Source organism: Enoplosus armatus, chromosome 3 (genome assembly GCF_043641665.1).
Source record: "Enoplosus armatus isolate fEnoArm2 chromosome 3, fEnoArm2.hap1, whole genome shotgun sequence".
Classification (NCBI taxonomy): Eukaryota; Metazoa; Chordata; class Actinopteri; order Centrarchiformes; family Enoplosidae; genus Enoplosus; species Enoplosus armatus.
In genome coordinates this window covers 3,774,049-3,792,732 of record NC_092182.1, presented here as the reverse complement: position 1 = coordinate 3,792,732, position 18,684 = coordinate 3,774,049, and the positions used below count along the sequence as shown (strand labels likewise).

General features: G+C 44.5%; 3 protein-coding genes across 4 annotated transcripts; all 3 read right to left on the bottom strand.

The window, feature by feature from the left end:
- Positions 1-1,419: 1,419 nt before the first annotated feature.
- Positions 1,420-6,885, bottom strand: rpn2 (ribophorin II). 2 transcript variants are annotated; one of them, XM_070902313.1, is made up of 17 exons: positions 6,860-6,885; positions 6,331-6,521; positions 6,084-6,179; positions 5,553-5,728; positions 5,359-5,434; positions 5,104-5,238; positions 4,849-5,025; positions 4,639-4,757; positions 4,260-4,365; positions 4,077-4,168; positions 3,865-3,979; positions 3,569-3,763; positions 3,373-3,459; positions 3,169-3,264; positions 2,614-2,689; positions 2,067-2,196; positions 1,420-1,471 (listed from the first exon to the last, which is right to left on the bottom strand). In XM_070902313.1, exons 1-17 carry the CDS (start codon positions 6,870-6,872, stop codon positions 1,420-1,422), a joined length of 1,932 nt encoding a protein of 643 aa, XP_070758414.1. In that variant the 5' UTR covers positions 6,873-6,885. The 2 variants fall into 2 exon arrangements, with proteins under 2 accessions (XP_070758414.1, XP_070758415.1); XM_070902314.1 differs by lacking the exon at positions 1,420-1,471 and having other exon boundaries at positions 2,054-2,196.
- Positions 6,886-7,603: 718 nt separating this feature from the next.
- Positions 7,604-12,996, bottom strand: mybl2b (v-myb avian myeloblastosis viral oncogene homolog-like 2b). The gene is made up of 15 exons (XM_070902935.1): positions 12,918-12,996; positions 12,362-12,458; positions 12,167-12,238; positions 11,950-12,042; positions 11,619-11,839; positions 11,364-11,496; positions 11,212-11,271; positions 10,860-11,066; positions 10,299-10,565; positions 10,067-10,209; positions 9,759-9,858; positions 9,560-9,670; positions 8,884-9,000; positions 8,659-8,790; positions 7,604-8,524 (listed from the first exon to the last, which is right to left on the bottom strand). Exons 1-15 carry the CDS (start codon positions 12,935-12,937, stop codon positions 8,396-8,398), a joined length of 1,902 nt encoding a protein of 633 aa, XP_070759036.1. The 5' UTR covers positions 12,938-12,996; the 3' UTR covers positions 7,604-8,395.
- Positions 12,997-14,876: 1,880 nt separating this feature from the next.
- Positions 14,877-18,034, bottom strand: ift52 (intraflagellar transport 52 homolog (Chlamydomonas)). The gene is made up of 14 exons (XM_070903071.1): positions 17,917-18,034; positions 17,521-17,689; positions 17,296-17,383; positions 17,039-17,168; positions 16,840-16,915; positions 16,649-16,720; positions 16,428-16,554; positions 16,244-16,327; positions 16,037-16,105; positions 15,800-15,954; positions 15,618-15,705; positions 15,390-15,498; positions 15,143-15,288; positions 14,877-15,048 (listed from the first exon to the last, which is right to left on the bottom strand). Exons 2-14 carry the CDS (start codon positions 17,637-17,639, stop codon positions 15,007-15,009), a joined length of 1,305 nt encoding a protein of 434 aa, XP_070759172.1. The 5' UTR covers positions 17,640-17,689; positions 17,917-18,034; the 3' UTR covers positions 14,877-15,006.
- Between the last annotated feature and the right edge of the window lie 650 nt (positions 18,035-18,684).

Below are 18,684 nucleotides of genomic sequence, written 5' to 3'. Positions count from 1 at the left end.
AAGCGTTTTTTTTCAAGGAGTATATTTGAATTCAAGCATATTCCTGACCTTGAAAACATTAAAATTGAGCATTTTCCCAAAACTTTCAAGACAAGGATTAAGTGACGCTACTGTTATTTTACATGAGAATCTGAATACTACTTCCTCTACAGGGTCAGCAGTTGGATTGCAGCAGATTCTCACTGTTTCAATCCCTTTGAAAGGAATACTTCAGATGTAATCAAGAAACACAAAGAAACTTCGATTCACCTCAGATTCTTTATTTCCTCTTCTTCATTACAAAAACATCATATCCTCAAATTGCTCATATTTCATTTTTAACATTTTTTTTCTGGGGGGTGCCAACTCTATCAAATGGGAGACTACCGCTCCTCCTACACACCGGCATAGTTAGTGATGATCAAGGTGTCGGCGCTACAGCCAATGTGTTTGTTTTTTTTACCAGCTGAAACGTGTTGACTGACAACTTCTGTCTCGAGGTGAAACGGGGGGGGGGGACTGAGCGACGACAGAGAGGAATGTACAAAAAAAATAAAAAAATAACCCAAAACCCGTCAAGAAAACCACAAATGAAAATCCCAGCTCACTTCGAAAACCACTGGCAAGTTGGACAATACGAAAAAACAAATCTCACAGGACGATGAAGTGCAATGATCAGTAGCTTTACAGTATCTGTCAGTGAGCGCTTGTCCTCGGAGACGCTGCGATGTCCCCCTTTCTTCCATTTGGCAATGCGGACAAGACTGCATGTTTAAAACTGTCGATTGGATTCTTGAACTGCCACGCCGCGTTTAAAGTCTGATTTGATGCATCGTTGAGTGACTCCTCGGAAAACAAAAAAAAAATGATCAGTGTCTTCTTTTAATTTTCTCGCCCTTATTTTTTCTCAATTCTGTGGAAGAGAGAGAGAGAGAAAAGCAAACATTAGTTATTACAAACGTGACATGAACGAAAAACCTTCTGTGGCTTTATTCAACACCTGCTCTTTGACAAGTCATGTAAATGGCCGATCATGCATTTCTTTTTTAATGTGCACCCTTCCACAACAAACAATGTATGTTTGGCTCATGACAAATGTCAGAGATCTGAATGCAGAATGCATAGCACGGCTCATGGACACAGAAGACATGTCACCCAAACGTAATGGCACCACCAGGACCACGGGTGTTAGACCACAGAGGAGGGACGACCACAGTGCCGCAATGGCTATGGTTATGGTAATGATCATGGCGGGATGAATGAGAGGCAAACCGGGGGGGGGGGGGGGGGGGTGAACACTCTGGAGTTAGAATGAGCGAGCACCACACAGCCATGCACGCTGTCAGCCATTATGGGAAAGCACACTGTGGATGCAGTCTACGAGGAAGCCCTTACTTCAGCCTGGAAGCACGACCGACTCATTTGTTACAAATGGGGGTTTTATCGTAGGCTCCTATACTTTGCCAACCTACTACTTTGCTCTGCGGCAATCCTGAAAAAAGGAGTAAAAGAGACAGCGAGGTGTGGATAGAGGGGTTAAACAGACACAGTCACCAGCTGCAGGACAGAGACTAGCAGGAAAGAAGAAAAAAAAAAAAAAAAAAAACAAAAGTCCTCACTGGGTGAAAAACCACATGAGTGAAATCATTAATTGCAATGCTCAACTTGAAATGGTTCGATTGGCTGCCGTAAGAGCACGAAGTAAAAGTGAACAATTACAGAGTGACGTCAGTGACACAGGCTACAAATTGCTCACTCTGGCGCTTTGAGGGCTCTACATGCTGATGGTGAAGAAATTGCCCACTTAGATCATCACTCTTGCAGATCTTGCTGCCGCGCTTCTCTCCTAGTCCGAGTAGACGCGAGCTCTCCTCCTTGGCAGAGAGCCTGGCATTGAAATCAGCCTCCGGGGACCAACTGAGAGGCTACAGATACGGAATGGGCACTTTTGCTTGGGTTTAAGGCTAAGAACCACCGAGAGGCCTCAAAGCGCCCATGTCCTTGCCGTCGCGGAGACAAAAGCTTTCTTCTCCGGGTTTAAGGACTCTCTAGGAACCAATTGTGCCAGGCACCATCAGGAGACGTACCTCTTCACTGCTTTCTGGGCGAGCATGCGGTTCCCGGCGAGGAAAGTTACGCCGCCGATAATCGCCAGGTACTTCAGGGTCTGGAACATGTCCAGGTGGGTCCAATAGACGTACATCAGGCCCAGCATGGCTGAAATGAAACAACCAAGTAGGCTTGAACATGAACATCCAAACAAAACAGCTGCTGGTTAACACAGTTTTGATATGCTATTTAACATAACATACGAACCGTCAGCGGTTCCCCGAGTGGGTGGGGTGCTTTAAGGACAGGCTAAGCGTGCCGTAAAATGTATTCATTTATTTCTCAAATCATACACTAATAATGCATCACCCTATATAAAAAAAACTGAAAAAAAATTGAGAGACTGCGTGTGGAATTTCATGAATAATGCATCGTTGAAATTAATTATGAGGACGCACAACGTCACACACAGTCATTACTGCGATTCACTCATCACATGAACAACAGCACATGAATAGCAGATGAAGAGGTTGTGTAACGCCCGTTGTCCGCGATGAACATTGCATTTCAAAGATTGGGACCAACCTGCGTGTCCCACGTGGAACAGAATGGTGCTGGGAGAGAAGCTGAAGTTGGAGATGTTGGCTCCGAGCTTAAACCACTACAGACGAGAGGGGGAATAAAAGACAATGTGATTTCCATCCCCTGCAAGAGCCGCGAACAAAAGGGCTGAAACATTGTTTACCACCTGACACACAATGCACGGTTCCACCGCAACAATAACTATTACTCAGTACTGCAAATGCCAGGGGGAAAAAATAAACACACCATAGCTTTTGTGATGTCAAATTAAAACAAGCATTATATTCATGCAGTACTGGAGCCTCATCCACTGTGTATGAAGAGCTTTTTCTGAAGAAACAGACCACTGTGCATTCAACAATAATAACAAAGCTGAATGTTCTATCAAAAAAAGCTTTTGATTAATCATAGAAGTAGGTTTGTTATTAGGTGTGCCTTTAAATAAGATAAACGGTCTCTAAATAATGTCCGTACCCACGTTGTGCTCTACAGTTCGGCTGACCACGTAAATAAAAACAGAGCGAAAGGAAACATGTTGCACAAAGTTGGCCATCTCACCAGGACGAGCAGAAGCAGGAAGGGAGAAAGGATGAGCGCAGTGAAGGTATTGGAAACCACCGTGGGGGGCTTCTTCTCTGGTTCCCTGAATAAGTGCTGCAGAGACAAGAAGAGATGTTAAAACTGCTGGACTGATCGCTACTGTGTGCTGCTGGATTTCCCCAGAATCACGCGGTAAACATGATAGGAGCACATAAGTATTACCTGGATCTCTGGTTTGGGTACGTAAAGAGTCTTGGGCTGAATGGTGGCTGGGGCCTCCTCATCCACAAACTTCAGAACAACATCGGCCTTTTTGAGAGATCACAACTCAACTTTAGAGCTCAATATCAACTTCTCACTAGCACCTCATCGGTCAAGTGATCCTCATTACCAACGCCAAGTCCGAGCAGATACTCACCACATTCCACAAGATGGGATTCTCCAAGGTAGCGTCCCCGACGATAAGGTAGAGGGAATAGGTGCCGGAGATGGAGTCAAACTCGGATTTCCGCTCTGCTGTGTCCAACTCAAACTTGTACAGGTTTTTGCTGTCGGGCTCAGCCACAAACACAACCTCTTGACCGGTTTTCTGATTGTGCAGCCGGACAAAAGTCTGCGACAGAGGAAATAAGTAGGTCTCAGTTTGTCCTAACTGGTCACAGCGGTTGGCTGATTGTTTTGGCCAACCAGATGTGTACCACCCTGATTACATACCTGGTGAGGGGTGAGCTCCACTCCAGTGTTGACGTCGACCAGCTGGAAGGACATGGCAAAGTTTTGGTGGCTGTCTGCTGTGAAGGAGCTCTTGGCTTTGGAGGGATAGTCCACCCTGGGTCATTTAAAAAGAGAAAAGCATTCAGCGTTCTATTGTCATGCTAATTGGGGTCAGAGAAAAGGGGCTTCGCTTATCAAACTTGTTTCCTAACCTGGTGGTTTTTGTGCCGATGCTCTGGTCCTTATCCACCACGGAGAGGTCCATGTTAGTGACAGCCACCTCGGTGGACACCTTCACTTTAAGCTGCGGGTGGACAGAGTCACCTCAAATAAGGACATGACAGTAGCAAACAAATCCCCAAACAAAGAGACTGAGTCACCGGCCGCCACCTCACCTCAACATGATTGGCAACCAGCCGGCTATCCCCTTTCACTGCAATGGTAAACTGGTAATATCCGCTGGCTGGCTGGTTGGACATGAAGTTCAGTTCAAAGGTGCCACTGAAAAACAGGGGAAAAAAAAGAATTATACAGTGTATGTTCTACCAAAACCAGGCAGTACTGATGAAGAAATGTTATCTAAAAAACACCTCAGAAAAATAAAGTAAAGAGATGTTATTATTTGCGTTATCATTCAATCTGTGTTCCTGGGAACAGTGAAAGTTTTGTGGGCTGAGCAACGAGGTAATGAGAGGTTGAATACATTTATTTTCGGCTGTATATGCAGCTTTTGGGATCATTGAGTAAAGCTAACACTTGTCTAATGATACGTACTCATTGAGTGTGAACGGGGCTTGGCTGAGTATGATGCTCTTGGAGGCCACAGCGTACGCAGATTCGACCAGCACATCGGCTGAGGCCAGAGGTTGAGACATGACATCAGTAACAAGGAGCTGTGAATCGGACAGAGAAACGACATCACTATGAGGTGATTAAAAACCAAGCAGCAACGGCTGCAGCCTGGTCGAGATGCAACCTCTGTACCTGCAGGGTGGGCTGGCTGTGGGACACTGTGGCTGGGCCCTGAGCGCTGACGACGACCGGCACGTGGAAGCGGTTGTTGGAGAGGGCAGCGGCAGCACTTGCCACGCTGAAGGCCTCGGCCAGAGAATCCCAGGATTTCTTGCTGAAGATAGAGTTCACCAGCTGGATGACCTGGTCCTGTGGGGAGAACACATCCCCAAATCAGTCTCAGAGAGAAAAACACAAAGACAGACACCTGACAGACAGAAATCATACCTCCTTCAGGGGGGGCTCCATGTCCACGTGATCTGACAGGCAATAAGCAGCAGTCACAAACATGGCAGTCGCCTCAAGGCCCTCTTCAAACTGGAGGTAGATGCCACCGAGATCATCCAAACGAGCTGTCAGATCCTGAGAGGAAAGAAAACGTGTTAAAACTTAATTCTGCTCAAAATAAAAAATGTGCATAATTAAGAGTCCGATGTGTCTCACGGCGACACAGCACCACCTGGTGGACGTTAAAGAGCTCACCTCAATTTCTTCCAGTATTCCTCCAAGTTCGGCCTGCTGGGACAGGCGGGCTGCTGTTTGCAGGGCTGAAGTGATGCTGTCCAAAGAGAACACACATTTGGCGTTAATCAAATTGCTCGAATAACTTGCCGATGATGAGCACTGCAGGGCCGTCCACACTACCGCACTCCCCCACCAACACAACGAACACTTACGCCACAACGTTGTCCTCCTTGTTGATGCGAGACGTCAAGGCCCCTACGACCTCCTGGGAGGCCAGAGGAAGCCCCAGAGAGCTGAGCGCGCTCACGGCCCGGTGAATCTGAGTCATGGTCGAATCTTCACTCACTGCTGCCAGGAGGATGTCACGGGTTTCATTGGACACAGGGATCTACGAAGTGAACGAGAACGTCATGTAATCAGTTTGGCACCGCTGTGGTTCTTATTATAGTACAGCGTCGTCCAATTTGCCATGTCAGTATTCAGGTGGAGCTAATTATCTTATATAGCTATTCTACTGTCGTTGTAATAATAATAATAAAATGATTTTTCTAATATCTTGACCATGAAGCAAGTAAGTGGAGTTCAAATTCCCAAACTAATGTGCTTTCTTACGAGTATGTCTTCTCTTATGTTTTTTTTCCTATATTGTCCAGCCCAACTACACACTCCAAAGATGCTTTTTGAATATAAAAGATGGCAGTAGGACAGACAAGAAGGTCAAGGCAGGAAATATATTGTCATACTTCACATCCTGAAATGGCTTGACTGGTCTCAGCGGCAAAGAAGAGAGAGTCAACGCTGGTGGGATCAAGCTGGGATTTGAGGAACTGACATACTTCCTACAAACAAAAACACATTTTAAAGCCAACATTTCACAGAATATAACAAATATAATACATTTAGATAATTTAATTGTGGCTCTACGCTTATTTCAAGAGTCAATTCTTCTGTATCAGAATCACTAACCGCACAATGGAGTGATTTTCGTACCTGGTGATCTGGAACAGTTGCTCCAAGCTTGGTCAGGCCGACAACAGAGTAATACGCGGACTCCAGGTCGGTGAACTGCTGGCTGAGGAGGCTCTGCAGCCGGCCCACATCAGACAGGGAGAGGTAGTGCGCCGGTGTGAGCGCCTGAGCTCCAGAAAGAGCCAAGCCGAGGAGGAACAACCCGAGCAGCCCTGTGGACACAGAGCGGAGTTAGCCTGCCGGCTGGCCGAAATGTGTATTTATCTACTACCCCCGAGGACGGGAAATGATCATTATTTTGAATAAATCTTGTGGCGATATGTATTCATTCATTGGGACAACGCTCGCTCGTTTATTGCACGTTTAGCTAGTTACGAGGCGAGCTAGCCACCGTCAGGAAGCAACACACTGCATTCACCGTTTGCTGTTTTTTATTCACTAATTCTAAAAACTGGCAATTACATAGTAACGTATATACAACGAATATAAATAACACTAGGAACATACATATCTAACATTGCATTCACAATTTCTGAGGTAATTCACTTACGAGACCGGTCCATGTCTTGCAGTCTAATGCAGCGTCACCAAAACCGATTATTACTTCCGGTGTCTCATAGAGCGATCTGTCACCGGAGGTATAACATCCGGTTATACGTTTGAAATTTCAAAATAAAAGCCAATCACGATTGATTTATTATTTTAAATAGAAAAAGTTCAGGCTGTCATGTTCGTTACAATTGCATTACCAATCTATTGCCACAATTATGATGTTGATTAGTTTTAATTAGTGTTTTATTTATGACACTGGTGCATTTATAATACAAGTGTAGGACGTTTGCAACACTGTAGGCCCCAGTTTGTGATATGTATATAAATAAATGCTTGTAATAGAAGGTTCTGAACATTTACTTGTAGCAAGTTGAGCCTGATATTTAAAATAAACTCAAGTGGGCTACAGGTGGCTATGAAATTCTAAAACATAACCTTCCATGTGAAGGTATTCTCTTGTCCTTTGACTCTTTCCAATTTTCTAGTTTCTACCATTCGCTACGATGAAATGTGAAACACTATTCTCTAACACAGACAATCCCATTAGCTCTCACATCATTTCATTTAGCAGTTTTAAACAGGAATCCAGTTGAACTGAACCTGTTGTAAGTCCACAACTAGTCCGATGTGAAATGACAGGTTTACATTAGATGCGGGAGGAGAATGTGTCTTGGACATGTTATTGGTGTTTTATTACATTTCTTAACAAAATGTTGTAAGATAAAGTAAAAACATACAACACTAAATATTTACAAACAGTGCCAAATAACACAACACCCTTGCCATCAACGCAGGTACAGCTTCCATACCTCCATTACATTTCAGCTACTTGGCTACTACGTATATATATAAAAAAAAAAAAGAAAATCTTTCCCCAAGTATATTCATCACTTTGCTGGATCTCAAAAAGCAGTAAGCCACCATTACTGATGTGTGCTGCAGCAGGTGTCTAATATCCCCCTGTGTGAGGTCCTCACTTTTAATGTGTGTATTGAGCTGTATATTATGAATCTAGACACACGCTAAACAGGTCTTACAACAAGACAATGTTCACCTAACATTTTCAGCGTGGATCATCTCTAAATGCATTACTGATCAACCTGGCTGAATTCACTCCATTTTCAAGTTATACAACAGAACCCTGGATGTTGAGGTGCCACCTGAGTGTTTGTACTCTTCACAACTTTAAAAAACTGTTTAATTACAGGCACATTATGCAATGTAAAACCATGTCTCTTCAGTGATAGCAAAAGTATATAGCCGTGATTTTTCAACTTTACATTCATTGTTCTTTTCGAACACGTTTAAGCGACAACAATTCAATGAAATAAGTCTGATTCTGAAATGTGATTAACTTAATTTTCCAAGCGTTGCACAAGGCTGTTGGAATGAGACTCTCTCAAATTATTGATAGGGCTGTATATATAGTCAGTGTTTTGGTTGTCCATCACAAATTACAATAGCAAAAAGTAACGGAAAACAGCAACATTAAGCTCTGAGTGTGTGACATGGTGGTGTAACGATGACATTAGTCTCAGGACAGAATCAGAGCCCGGTTGGGAGCGTAGGATTTTAGTGAGCGAAGGTAGCGTCTTGCTTTCTCCGTCATTATGAGCTGGTCTTTAGTTTGTCCACAAACAACCGTCTCCCATTCTTTTGACATCTGAAGAGAGAGGGGGGGGGGGGGGGGGGGAAATCACAGTTGCATTGGATCAAAGTAGAAAAGCTGCGTTGAAATACTTTTCCATTGATGAGAATATTCATTCCTCGTAAAAAGGTTAAAAAGGTGGAACTTACCGGGACTGGGTGCACCGTGCTGGGAAATATGGCGCTGTCACTAGGTCCCAGAAGGAAGCCCTGATCCAAAATGTTTTCATGCCGCTTACTGCAAAATGACGAGGAGTTGAGAGAAGCCATCACTGGTTCTTCCTGTGGCCAAAAGAGGAGGACAAAAAAATAATTAGGACGGGCCAAATTTACAGACTATACAGATCTACAATAACACATTTCTACACTTTTTACCTTGATGCTGTGTTTTGCTTCAGTTTTTAGGGATTTGCGTTTGGATGTGGCCGTCACCTGGCAGTCCATGACATCTAGGGCCAATGATTTCCGCACTTTCTTCATAGGAGGCCGATGCTGGGAATAAATCAAAAAGTTACAAAAAAAACTCTTTGTAAATAGCTCCTGTGCAGCTGCCTGCTGACCAACAGTGGAATGCTGTCATTGTAATGCGCAACTAAAAAAAAGGTGTGAATTTGCAAACATGGAGCCATGTGGGGCTGAAAAACACAGAGTACTCAACGTTCCCAACATTTCCCAGATTAGCCTTCTAGAGTATTAGTTTAACAGCCATACGGCTGCAACAAACTATAATATAAACGTTTGAGGACACGCTTTCCCTGCTCCTCATCATTTTGTATGCCAAGGCCAGCTTGCTCTATACAATGAAATGACGCTGTGCTAAAGCATAAGCATGCAATATTATAGAAAGCCGAACCTTGACTTCACCTCTGGGATAGCTGCTGTTATGCTAGCTTCTGTAATTCAATACAACGTCTCAGTCAGGGTCAAATGTCAATGTGACTTTGACTTTGGCTCTATTTGATCGAGTACTAATATGAATAAATGTTGTGGTGTACCTTAAAGGGTTAAAAAAAAAAGAAGGCGTAAAGTATTAAAGTTGACTCATAGTTACCATCGTTTTGCGTCTTTGCTCAGGTGGAGTCGAACGCATTACGACCAAGTCAATCCCAGAGTCTCTTAGGATGACCTCGTTTATGTCGTCTTCAAGGTTGGGGGTCTGAGGCTAAGATTACGCGGCAGAAAAGCAGCGTTAATGCAGTGTTGATAAAAACCATAAACATTCCCATTCACGGACAGTCACAGGTGCTCACCAGAGGCTGCAGAGGGCCGTACTTCTCCATGGCATTTTTGAATGGCGTCGGAGTTCGCGGGGTCGTGCAGAGGTCGGACTTGTGGTTGGGTGTGACAAATCTACACGAAAAGAAAATGTGAACACTGAGAATGAAACCCAGTATCGAATCAGAATCCTTTTTTAATCACTTTTCATTGCTCTTTCCTAATAAAAAAAGGGGTTGGAGACAGGAGGTTTGACGAAAGACGTGTTAGTATCGAAGCGAAACGAATCAAGCCGACCGGATACCAGCTGTCGGACACCCATCACTAGTTAGAGACCACTCACACTGAGTTCTCCTTCTGAATGAGGGGGGTCTTGTCACGCTGCAGCGGTGTGGTAACAATGGCTTTCTGGCTGCACACTGGTGTGGACGTGAGGGACGGGTTCTCCAGGTCGTGAGTGTCCTGCTTGGTCCACATGTTGAGGAACTGGAACGACACGTGTTAAGTTAGTGGACCATCTCATGTGACATTACGAGTGGCAACCGAAGTCGGTGCTACGGGATTACACGACTTACCTGAGACGGAGAAAAGGGCAAGATTTTGACGGGGGTGCTCTTGGGAGTCATGGAATTATTGCCGTCGGGAGACAAGGCGATGCGTCTCCGGCTCCGGCGATTCAGTATGGAGGGGGGCGTGACGGGAGAGATGGGGATGAGCTCCCCCTTGCTGCCTTTGCTCAGCTCCTGCAAGGCGCTGCCCTCCAGACGAAACTGGTGGCGCTCTGGGCTCGGACTGTCCTCGGGCAGGTCAAAGGCTGCAAGGTTGCACCAGCCATCGAGGTCCTGATAGAAGAAGAGGCGTTTTACTTGTCAGTTGGACATCTACTCTGAAACATTACAATCAGCCGCGCTTTTTAACGCTTTGTCTGTGCTTGGTTGAATGTAGGAGTAAAAAAAGGTTATAAAAGTTAACTTAATAAAACATACTAGTCATAAGAAGCTTATATCTTTTACAGTACAATAACAACAATATATTAAAGCTATTGTTTTATTCTCATTCAACAGAACTATTTGTTATTGGTAGGTGGTTTCAGTGAAGTGGCCAAGATGAGAGTATCAGCTATTGGGGACACGTACCCCGTCCACCATATCCAGCACTTCCTTCAGGGCCGGCCCGGTAGGGGAGAGAAAGCCGGAGCCGTCCACCACCCAGCTGGAGCAGCTCATTTCTCCTGTGGCGTCTGCGTCAGTCTTGGGGCTTAAACTGTCCTTTGGAGAGGACGCTGCCTTCGATGGCCCTACTTCGCCGGGGGCAGCTTTAGCGGAGGCTGAGACGGGCGCGTCCTGCAAACGGCGGGAAAAGAAGTAGATTAAAAACACGATTACTGTTGTGTAATACAGATGTTCTTTCCGTCCACTGACAGATTAAATCATTCGAAGCCGCCCTGTATTTAAATTTTGACATTTTTCTAATTGACTGCTCACTCACTGAAGGATGCGTTTTCTGCTCTGGGTCCTTGTCTGCACCATCTTGTGAGCAACCGGGCATCTGTGTAATCAGAAAACAGAATTCTCAGCCCTGTTCGTACACTTCAATACTGCATCCATCCTGGAGAAGAACGCCATGGAGAGATAGCCCACCTGCACATCTTTATTGACGCGGGCCAACAGCTCTTCAAGTTCATTTGGCCTGAACACCTCCCCAGCATAGAAGCCCATCTCCAGCTTGCGTTTGATGGTCGAATTCCAGTGATTCTTCACTGCATTGTCTGTCCTGTGAATACATATACACATGTAACGTGAGTCCCTTGGAGAAGGCAAGGCTTTATTTCTACACGCAAAACCACATCAATGATGTCAAACTCCTCCTCTGAGCGCTGACGTGAGAGTGTTTACCTTCCGGGGAGCAGCTTGGCAATCTCGGCCCAGCGGTTTCCGAGCAGGCAGTGGGCCTTGTAGATGATGAGGTCCTCCTCGGCAGTCCACGAGGACTTCTTCACATTAGGATTGAGGTGGTTGTGCCAGCGCTCTCTGCACTGCTTCCCGAGCCTGCCCTTCAGGTGCTTGGCTACCATAGCCCACTGTTTGTTGCCGTAGAGATTCACGAGCTCAATGACCTGAGGGAGGACGGGTTTGCATCGAAAATTACAACTCAGCGTGACTAATCACACTGGATCTACTGTTCTTAGTGAGTCCTATTTTAAACCCCTGCTGACAGGACACCTACCTTCTCATCCTCCTCCTTGGTCCAAGGACCTTTAACCAATTCTGGATCCAAGACCTTAAACCAGCGGTGCTGACACTGGTGTTCAGTGTGACTCTAAGCGAAACAAAACAGGCGCAAGAAGCTTCAAAACACGGCTGGAGATTTGTTCTGACATGAAATAGACAGGGAAGACATAAAGCTTACTATAAACAACAAACAAAAAGTGAATCAGACTCACTGGTATGAAGCTGGCAATGTATTTCCAATCAGTTGGTCCCAGTTTTTGAACCAGCGCCTTGAGCTTGTCGTCCTGTAAACATAAACAACAAAGCATGTTTACATTGTCTGTCCTGTGGAGCCACCATGCCACTTTGACAGGGTCAGGAGACAGCGAGGCAACCCGCTAATCACTGGGACAAGTCAAGACAATCACCTCCTCTTGAGTCCATTTCACCTTCACTTTCCCTCCGTCTCTCTGCTCTGCCACGTCAGAGTCGGTGTCTTGATGCATGGCCTCCTCTCCATCCTCACTGCGAGACAAATCACAGCCGCTACAGTGTGCGCACGAATACAGCTGACGGTGAGAGCAGAAACTAGCCGCCGGCCCGCCCTTGTGGCGAGGCGAGGAAAACTTGACAATCAGGTTTAATCCCTAGCTGCGACTTGGCACCAACTATTGTTTGGTGAGGTTACACGGTCAGTACAGTGTTAAGACGGATTTGCGTGACTGCTACGAGTTAATATGAATGAGTGTCAGGCGTTAAATTAAACACTGAACCCTGCGTAGCTTTACCGTCTCTCCGGAAAACGGCGCCACAGGCGAGTCCGTGAACTCATCAGAAGTTACAAGATTAGGTCGAAAAGCAATCCTTTCACCTCAGCCAACTAAATGACATGAATACTGTAGCGTTAAATAGTACCGTTAAACCCGCATGTGACTAAATGAGTACTGCTACTTTTACTTCAGGTAACAAAGATCAACATCTTACCCGCGCGGCCACCAAGACATTTCCCTCTGTTTCTGTTGTTTACGGTCAGACGGTGGTTTGTCCTGCTGCCGTTGCACGTCATGTGCAGTATATTCGGTATTATATCGTTCTATTCCGCGCGTATGTTGTCTTCACGGAGCGGCCAGCGGCGGTGGTTGGAGGCTCGGTGCTGTTGTGTTGAACGGCTAATGTTTGCAGCTTGTAACCAGCTGGAGCGGGGCGCCCTGCTTGTCCGCGCTCCTGGATTTCTATCTCGCGCCCTTCTCTATCGTGTAACCCGGACAGTGACGTAGATGCGCGTTAGACGTGCGCGTAGGGTCAAGCGGCGAGGTGGCGAAACTTCCGGTGGGACCTTCAAAATAAGTGCGGATCCAACAAAAATGTTCAAATACCAAACCAGGTTATGTTCTCATTTTACCTCCTCTATGAAATGCGGTTGAATATACTTTTAAAATATAGGGACAAACCAATCGTGTACATTGTCCCTTATTATATTGAAATTAGGGAATATTTCTAAAATTCTCTGGTTCCAACTTGAAAAATGTGAAGATTGGCTGGTTTTTCTTTTATTTCTTCATTTGTTATGGGCTCTGGGAAATTGTGATGGGCATTTTGACTATTTCATTTCATTTACAAACAAATTAAAAAATTAATTGGAAAAAAAATGTAAATAATTGTTAGATGGAGCCCTAGTTTTAATGATTGGTCCACAAGGAAGTGCGTAGGAAATAACAAGTCACTTTTTTTCTAAACTTTTCTTTTTTAGAACAGAAACAATTAAAAAGAACATATTACGTGACAAAAATAACCTTTTTTTTGTATTTTTAATGAACAAAATATTTGAGGAACAGAAAGTGATCACGACTATAATGTGTCTGTATGCTCCCCCACCTCCGCCACATTGATGACCTGCTCAGCCTGCAGCTGGGCCACAGCTGGGTCAATTAACAAGCAGCTTCAACAGTTTAAAACCCACCTGGAGCTCAGTGGATACTCTTTGGCCCCAGGGAAACAATGGAGAAATCTTTTGTCATTAAAGGTAATTAAACTGGTTTTAATTCTCGATATAGATTTATTCATTTAAGTCTGATCGGATAATCTGATTCCAAGCGGTATCTAACATCTTACCTCCTAGATAAGAAAAGCTTTGAGTGTTCATCTCCGTTGGAGCTCGACAGGAAGTTTTTTGGGGAAAAGAGTTTGCTGTCTGCTTTGTCACTGGAACAACTGTCCACATCAAGAGGGTCAAATGAAGCTGCGGCTGATGGATCTGACGCCAGGCTGTCCATCCTGGCTTCTCTCTGCCTGTCATCAGACCCCATTTCTCCCTCTCAGGCCTTTTCAATGAACAGCTTAAACGCCCAAGAGACTGACAACTGTCACCTGGCTGTGCCTTCCCAGGGAAAGTCCTCCACTCCCCACATGCTCCTTCAAAAGCAAAAAAAGGCTGCTTGTTTTGACCAGTCGTACAGTGATCTCACCGCCTCTCAAATGTCATGGGATGTGTCTCTGATAAAACCAGAGAGCAACAGCCCCAGACCCTGCATGGAGTCCAGCGCTGTGGAGCAGGCATGGAGTCCAAAACCCCAACCTACACAACATTCACTAGCTGAAGTTTCTCCCTGATGCGGTCACAAGCTTAATACGGAGCCATACGTGATTGTGTCTGCCTCTGCACCCACCGTGACTCAAAGTGGATTTTAAAATGTTGGATGTAAATGTGAGGGTAAGAGGCTTAGTTTAGTGACCATTTCAATATTCATCAGTGTATGCTCTCGCAAAATCTGAAAATCCATGTTCTAGTTCTTTGTTTTGTTTTACAGGATCCATGTGAGGATTCCTGCAGAGAGCTCAATATGCCTTTTTTTTTTTGTTTCTAAAGATTTGAATATTTAAATAAAATATCAATGACTTTATTTGCTTATGTGTTTATTTTTTCACAATAAAATACAATAGAAAGGTATAAAAAAGATTCAAAGGTTTCATGTAAAGTCCAACTATTGTAACAGTTTCTTTTGTTTTTACTAAAGACTATACTCTGATCTGCATGGTCATAGTTCAGTATCTTGAACATGTTTCGTGAATCCAATTACAATGGAGTGAATCGTGTCTCTGTGTCGACATCATGCTCCTGCAAAGGAAATTAATTTATTTTAGACCAGGCCTTCAATGTATAATAACTTGCAGGAGGTTGGATTTTTTTTATTTTCAAAAGTGTCTCTCACCTGATTAAGTTTCTTGAACTCTACAACCTGGAAGAAAATGTGTTCCAAGATGTGCTTGGCGTCCCTCTGATCTTTATCCAACTTTGGCGTCACCCCCAGAATTTCTCCACATTTCCGCACGTAGAATTCAAGATCATCGTCTGTACCTGTGAACAGAACCGGTTTAAAAAGACTACAGATATAAGTACCTTTCTATTAACAGTCCAATCCTAACACATCATTCTGTTTAGTGAAGTAGTAAACTTGCATTTATTGGTGAGCTGTGCAAGGCGCACTTTCTCAGAAGAGAATGTTTCATCTAGATCGAACAGGTCCAGCATGGGTGGAGGTAAATCGCTTAAGGCAGGTGGAAAGACCTAAAAAGACGAGATGACAAAGCAAAATGTTTACTCCCTCTAACATTTCGGTTGCACCATGACTCTAGAAATAAATTCTACAGTATGTATGGAAAAACACTGGCAGGGCTGAAACTTACAGCAGGTTGAAGCTGAGGCAGAGGGGTCTCAAACTGTGGGGTGATCAGCTGAAGTGGCTCATCTTTGACATTAAGCTGCTTGTAAGCGCTGCACAAAACATTTTTTTTTAGCTATTAAGAGTAACAACAGTGATTTTTTTTTGGGGGGGGGGGGCATTTTCAGGCGTATTTAGCATTCTCACCTGATGACTTGGGGTAACGTGTCGGTTGACAAATTAAACAAAGACATGTCAAAGAGAGAGGTGAAGTCCTTGGGGTTTTCGTCACCCTCTTGCAAACAAACTCTGAGCTGTTCTGACAAGCACCCTGCGTCTGGCAACATGGTGTAATCTGTGATCTAGGGGTCAAAAAGGACAAGATGGATATCAGCATTCTTTAAAGGATTATTAGTGATTCTCACGTCGAGCGCGCTTCCTCACCTCTGGGTCTTCCGCATCAATCTGATTCAGCTGAATGTTATCAGTCATGAGCCACTGGAGCACAACGTCCTGAAATGAAAAGAACGGCAGGCTGTAGTGCACAAAAACTGACGCTTAACAAATTCCACAGGAGAGCAGAAAGCTCTTCTACCCTTCTGACGCGTTAGTTGACAAAAAGAAAGATCTATAAATGTCAGCTGGACTCACCATGATTTTACTGTTCTCCTCTTTGTCTATGTATTGGTCACTGAACATGTGGCAGGAACCCAACACTACCAGTTTGCCAGCCTCCTTCACAGGACATAAAAACATCTTTCAACATCCTATCACACATATACATTCCTTTAGTATCATATGGTCTGGGGAATGAAGGCTACATTGTGCCTCTGACCTTTCCTTGATGGAAGGCCAGGACAGGCCTGTTGAGGGGGAAGCAGACTGAGCCAGTTGAAAGGACAGCCACAGCAGGCTTCATCACACTCAGCGTGGCGCCATATGGGTACACAAATGTGAGAGCCCTACACAAATAAAGGCAAAGAAACATGCATTCAAAACCCCTCTAAAGCACTAAACTTAATGTAGAAGATAGAAATATAAAAGTTAATCATTTACTGTGCATTGTTTCCAACATTTTCCTCTTCGATGATTCCTGTGACCACTTTGCCAGCAGCCCGACTAATCTCTCTACGCAAGAAAGAGGCAGAAAATTGTGACATTGATGTCAGCTCACAAACTTATTGGGACATACTGGAATACACAGTATAAAATAGGTGTGTTTGCGTGAGAAAAACGAAACGACAAACCTGTTCAATACACCATTGGACACGAGCGCCTCCTTAGGATGGAAGTATTTGTAATACACATTCCTCACAACAGCATCTGCAGCAGCGATGGGAGGGAAAAAAAAGACACGCCACAGAATTCAATACAATTCTAACAGAAACACCAAGAACTGCATGGACGATGGCGTCAACTGTCATTTCGACAAGCGTCAATATGCACCATTGTTGACCATTATTCCAAACTCCTCCAGGAGAAAGTTGATATTGGTGTCATACTTCATTTCTCCTCCTTCACCAAGCATGACCAGGACATTTCCTGCTCCGTCCAGGTAGTGCTTCAGCACCTCCAGCTGAAAGAAAGACAGTGTGGAAAGCTGAGTGCAGAATTTAAGCAGCACAGTTAAAGATGCAGCTGGTAAGCTTGCCCTTTCTATCACCCCGACGCCAAGAGCTGCTGTTGTTTTCCTCTTTTGATACCTCAGATGCTGTGAACTTCTCCCTTGGGCCTGCAGTTATCCACAACTTGACACCCTTCAGCTTCTCCACAGACAGCTCATCCTTCATACTAGGAAAGACAAGCATTCGTTTTGCAACTGAGAGTCTTCTCAAAATGACAGCAAAACGACAGCAAAACTACGGAAAATGTAGCGGTTTCAAGGCAAAGCAAGCAGCCCGTAGACAGCAGAGACGTCGACACCTTACCTTTGGATTTTCCACTGAGCTCTTAGTCTTTTCTGCATGGATTTGTATCCATTGTTCGTAGTAAACAGCTCTCTTTTCGAACAATTGAAGACGACGGTGTTGTGCTGTTCCTTGTCCATTCTTTAGTAAAGTCGCTCACCAAAGTCGGCTCTTATTTGCCTCCATACACCTAGAAACGGGTTGTAACTCCGAGTTAGATCCCATGTAATTCGCTATGAACTGCCCTTAATACGTTATTAACGTAACTATCTTAGCTAACTATGAATTGATACTATAGTTGACATGCCCGTGAATAATTAGCCAATATCAACATTGCAAACGTTGGACTAGTTTGCCACTGAAGTAACGGGTTAAGCTAGCATACTGTTAGCAAACATAGCTGCGCAGCTAGCTTACCTTACGTTAGCGTTCGATGCTTTCCAGAAATTATTCTCTTTTCTACTCCGTTGATTAAAGAAAGAGCCACGGTAGCTAAATGTTCACCTATAGCATTAATTTCCACGCTTTGTTGTCATATATTAACAGGTTGGCGTTGCCGAAGTTACCTCACAAGCTCTCCTAGCAGTGATGCATGATGGGAGGTGGTAACCAAGGGCGCTAATCACATAACAACCAAGTAGTTAGCCAGTGCAGCAGTGTGACAAAATGAGTAGGGTGGGTGAATAAATCGATTCACGTAAGACTCTCGATTCTTATATTCTACTATTCTGAATCGATGCCAAAAATCAACTTTTGTGGTGACGTTAGTTAATAACGGAACGAAATGGCCGGAACTCTACCGCGAGGGCATAGTTGAGCACCCGGACGGTGCACTACGCGCACGCACTAGAGTAAACAATAAAAGGCAATAGCTCACAATTAACTTTACAGACAAAGGTGAAGTATTTTCTAACTACTTCGTACCCCCACCACCTGCAGACTAAACAACAGCAACAGGGCCGTTTCTAGCTTGTTGGCTGCCCATATTTTGTGAACTATTTTGCTCACAAGACACAGCTCCCCCATCCACTGCAGCATCTTAATAATAACGTTTAATAACTCAGACTAGTCTAATTAAGCCAGTCTGTTGCATAAATATTAAGACTGACCTAATTCGACATAGGAAAGTTAGCCACCTCTCCCCCTTGGCTGAACCTGCGGTGAGAGCTTTGTTGCTATGGTAAC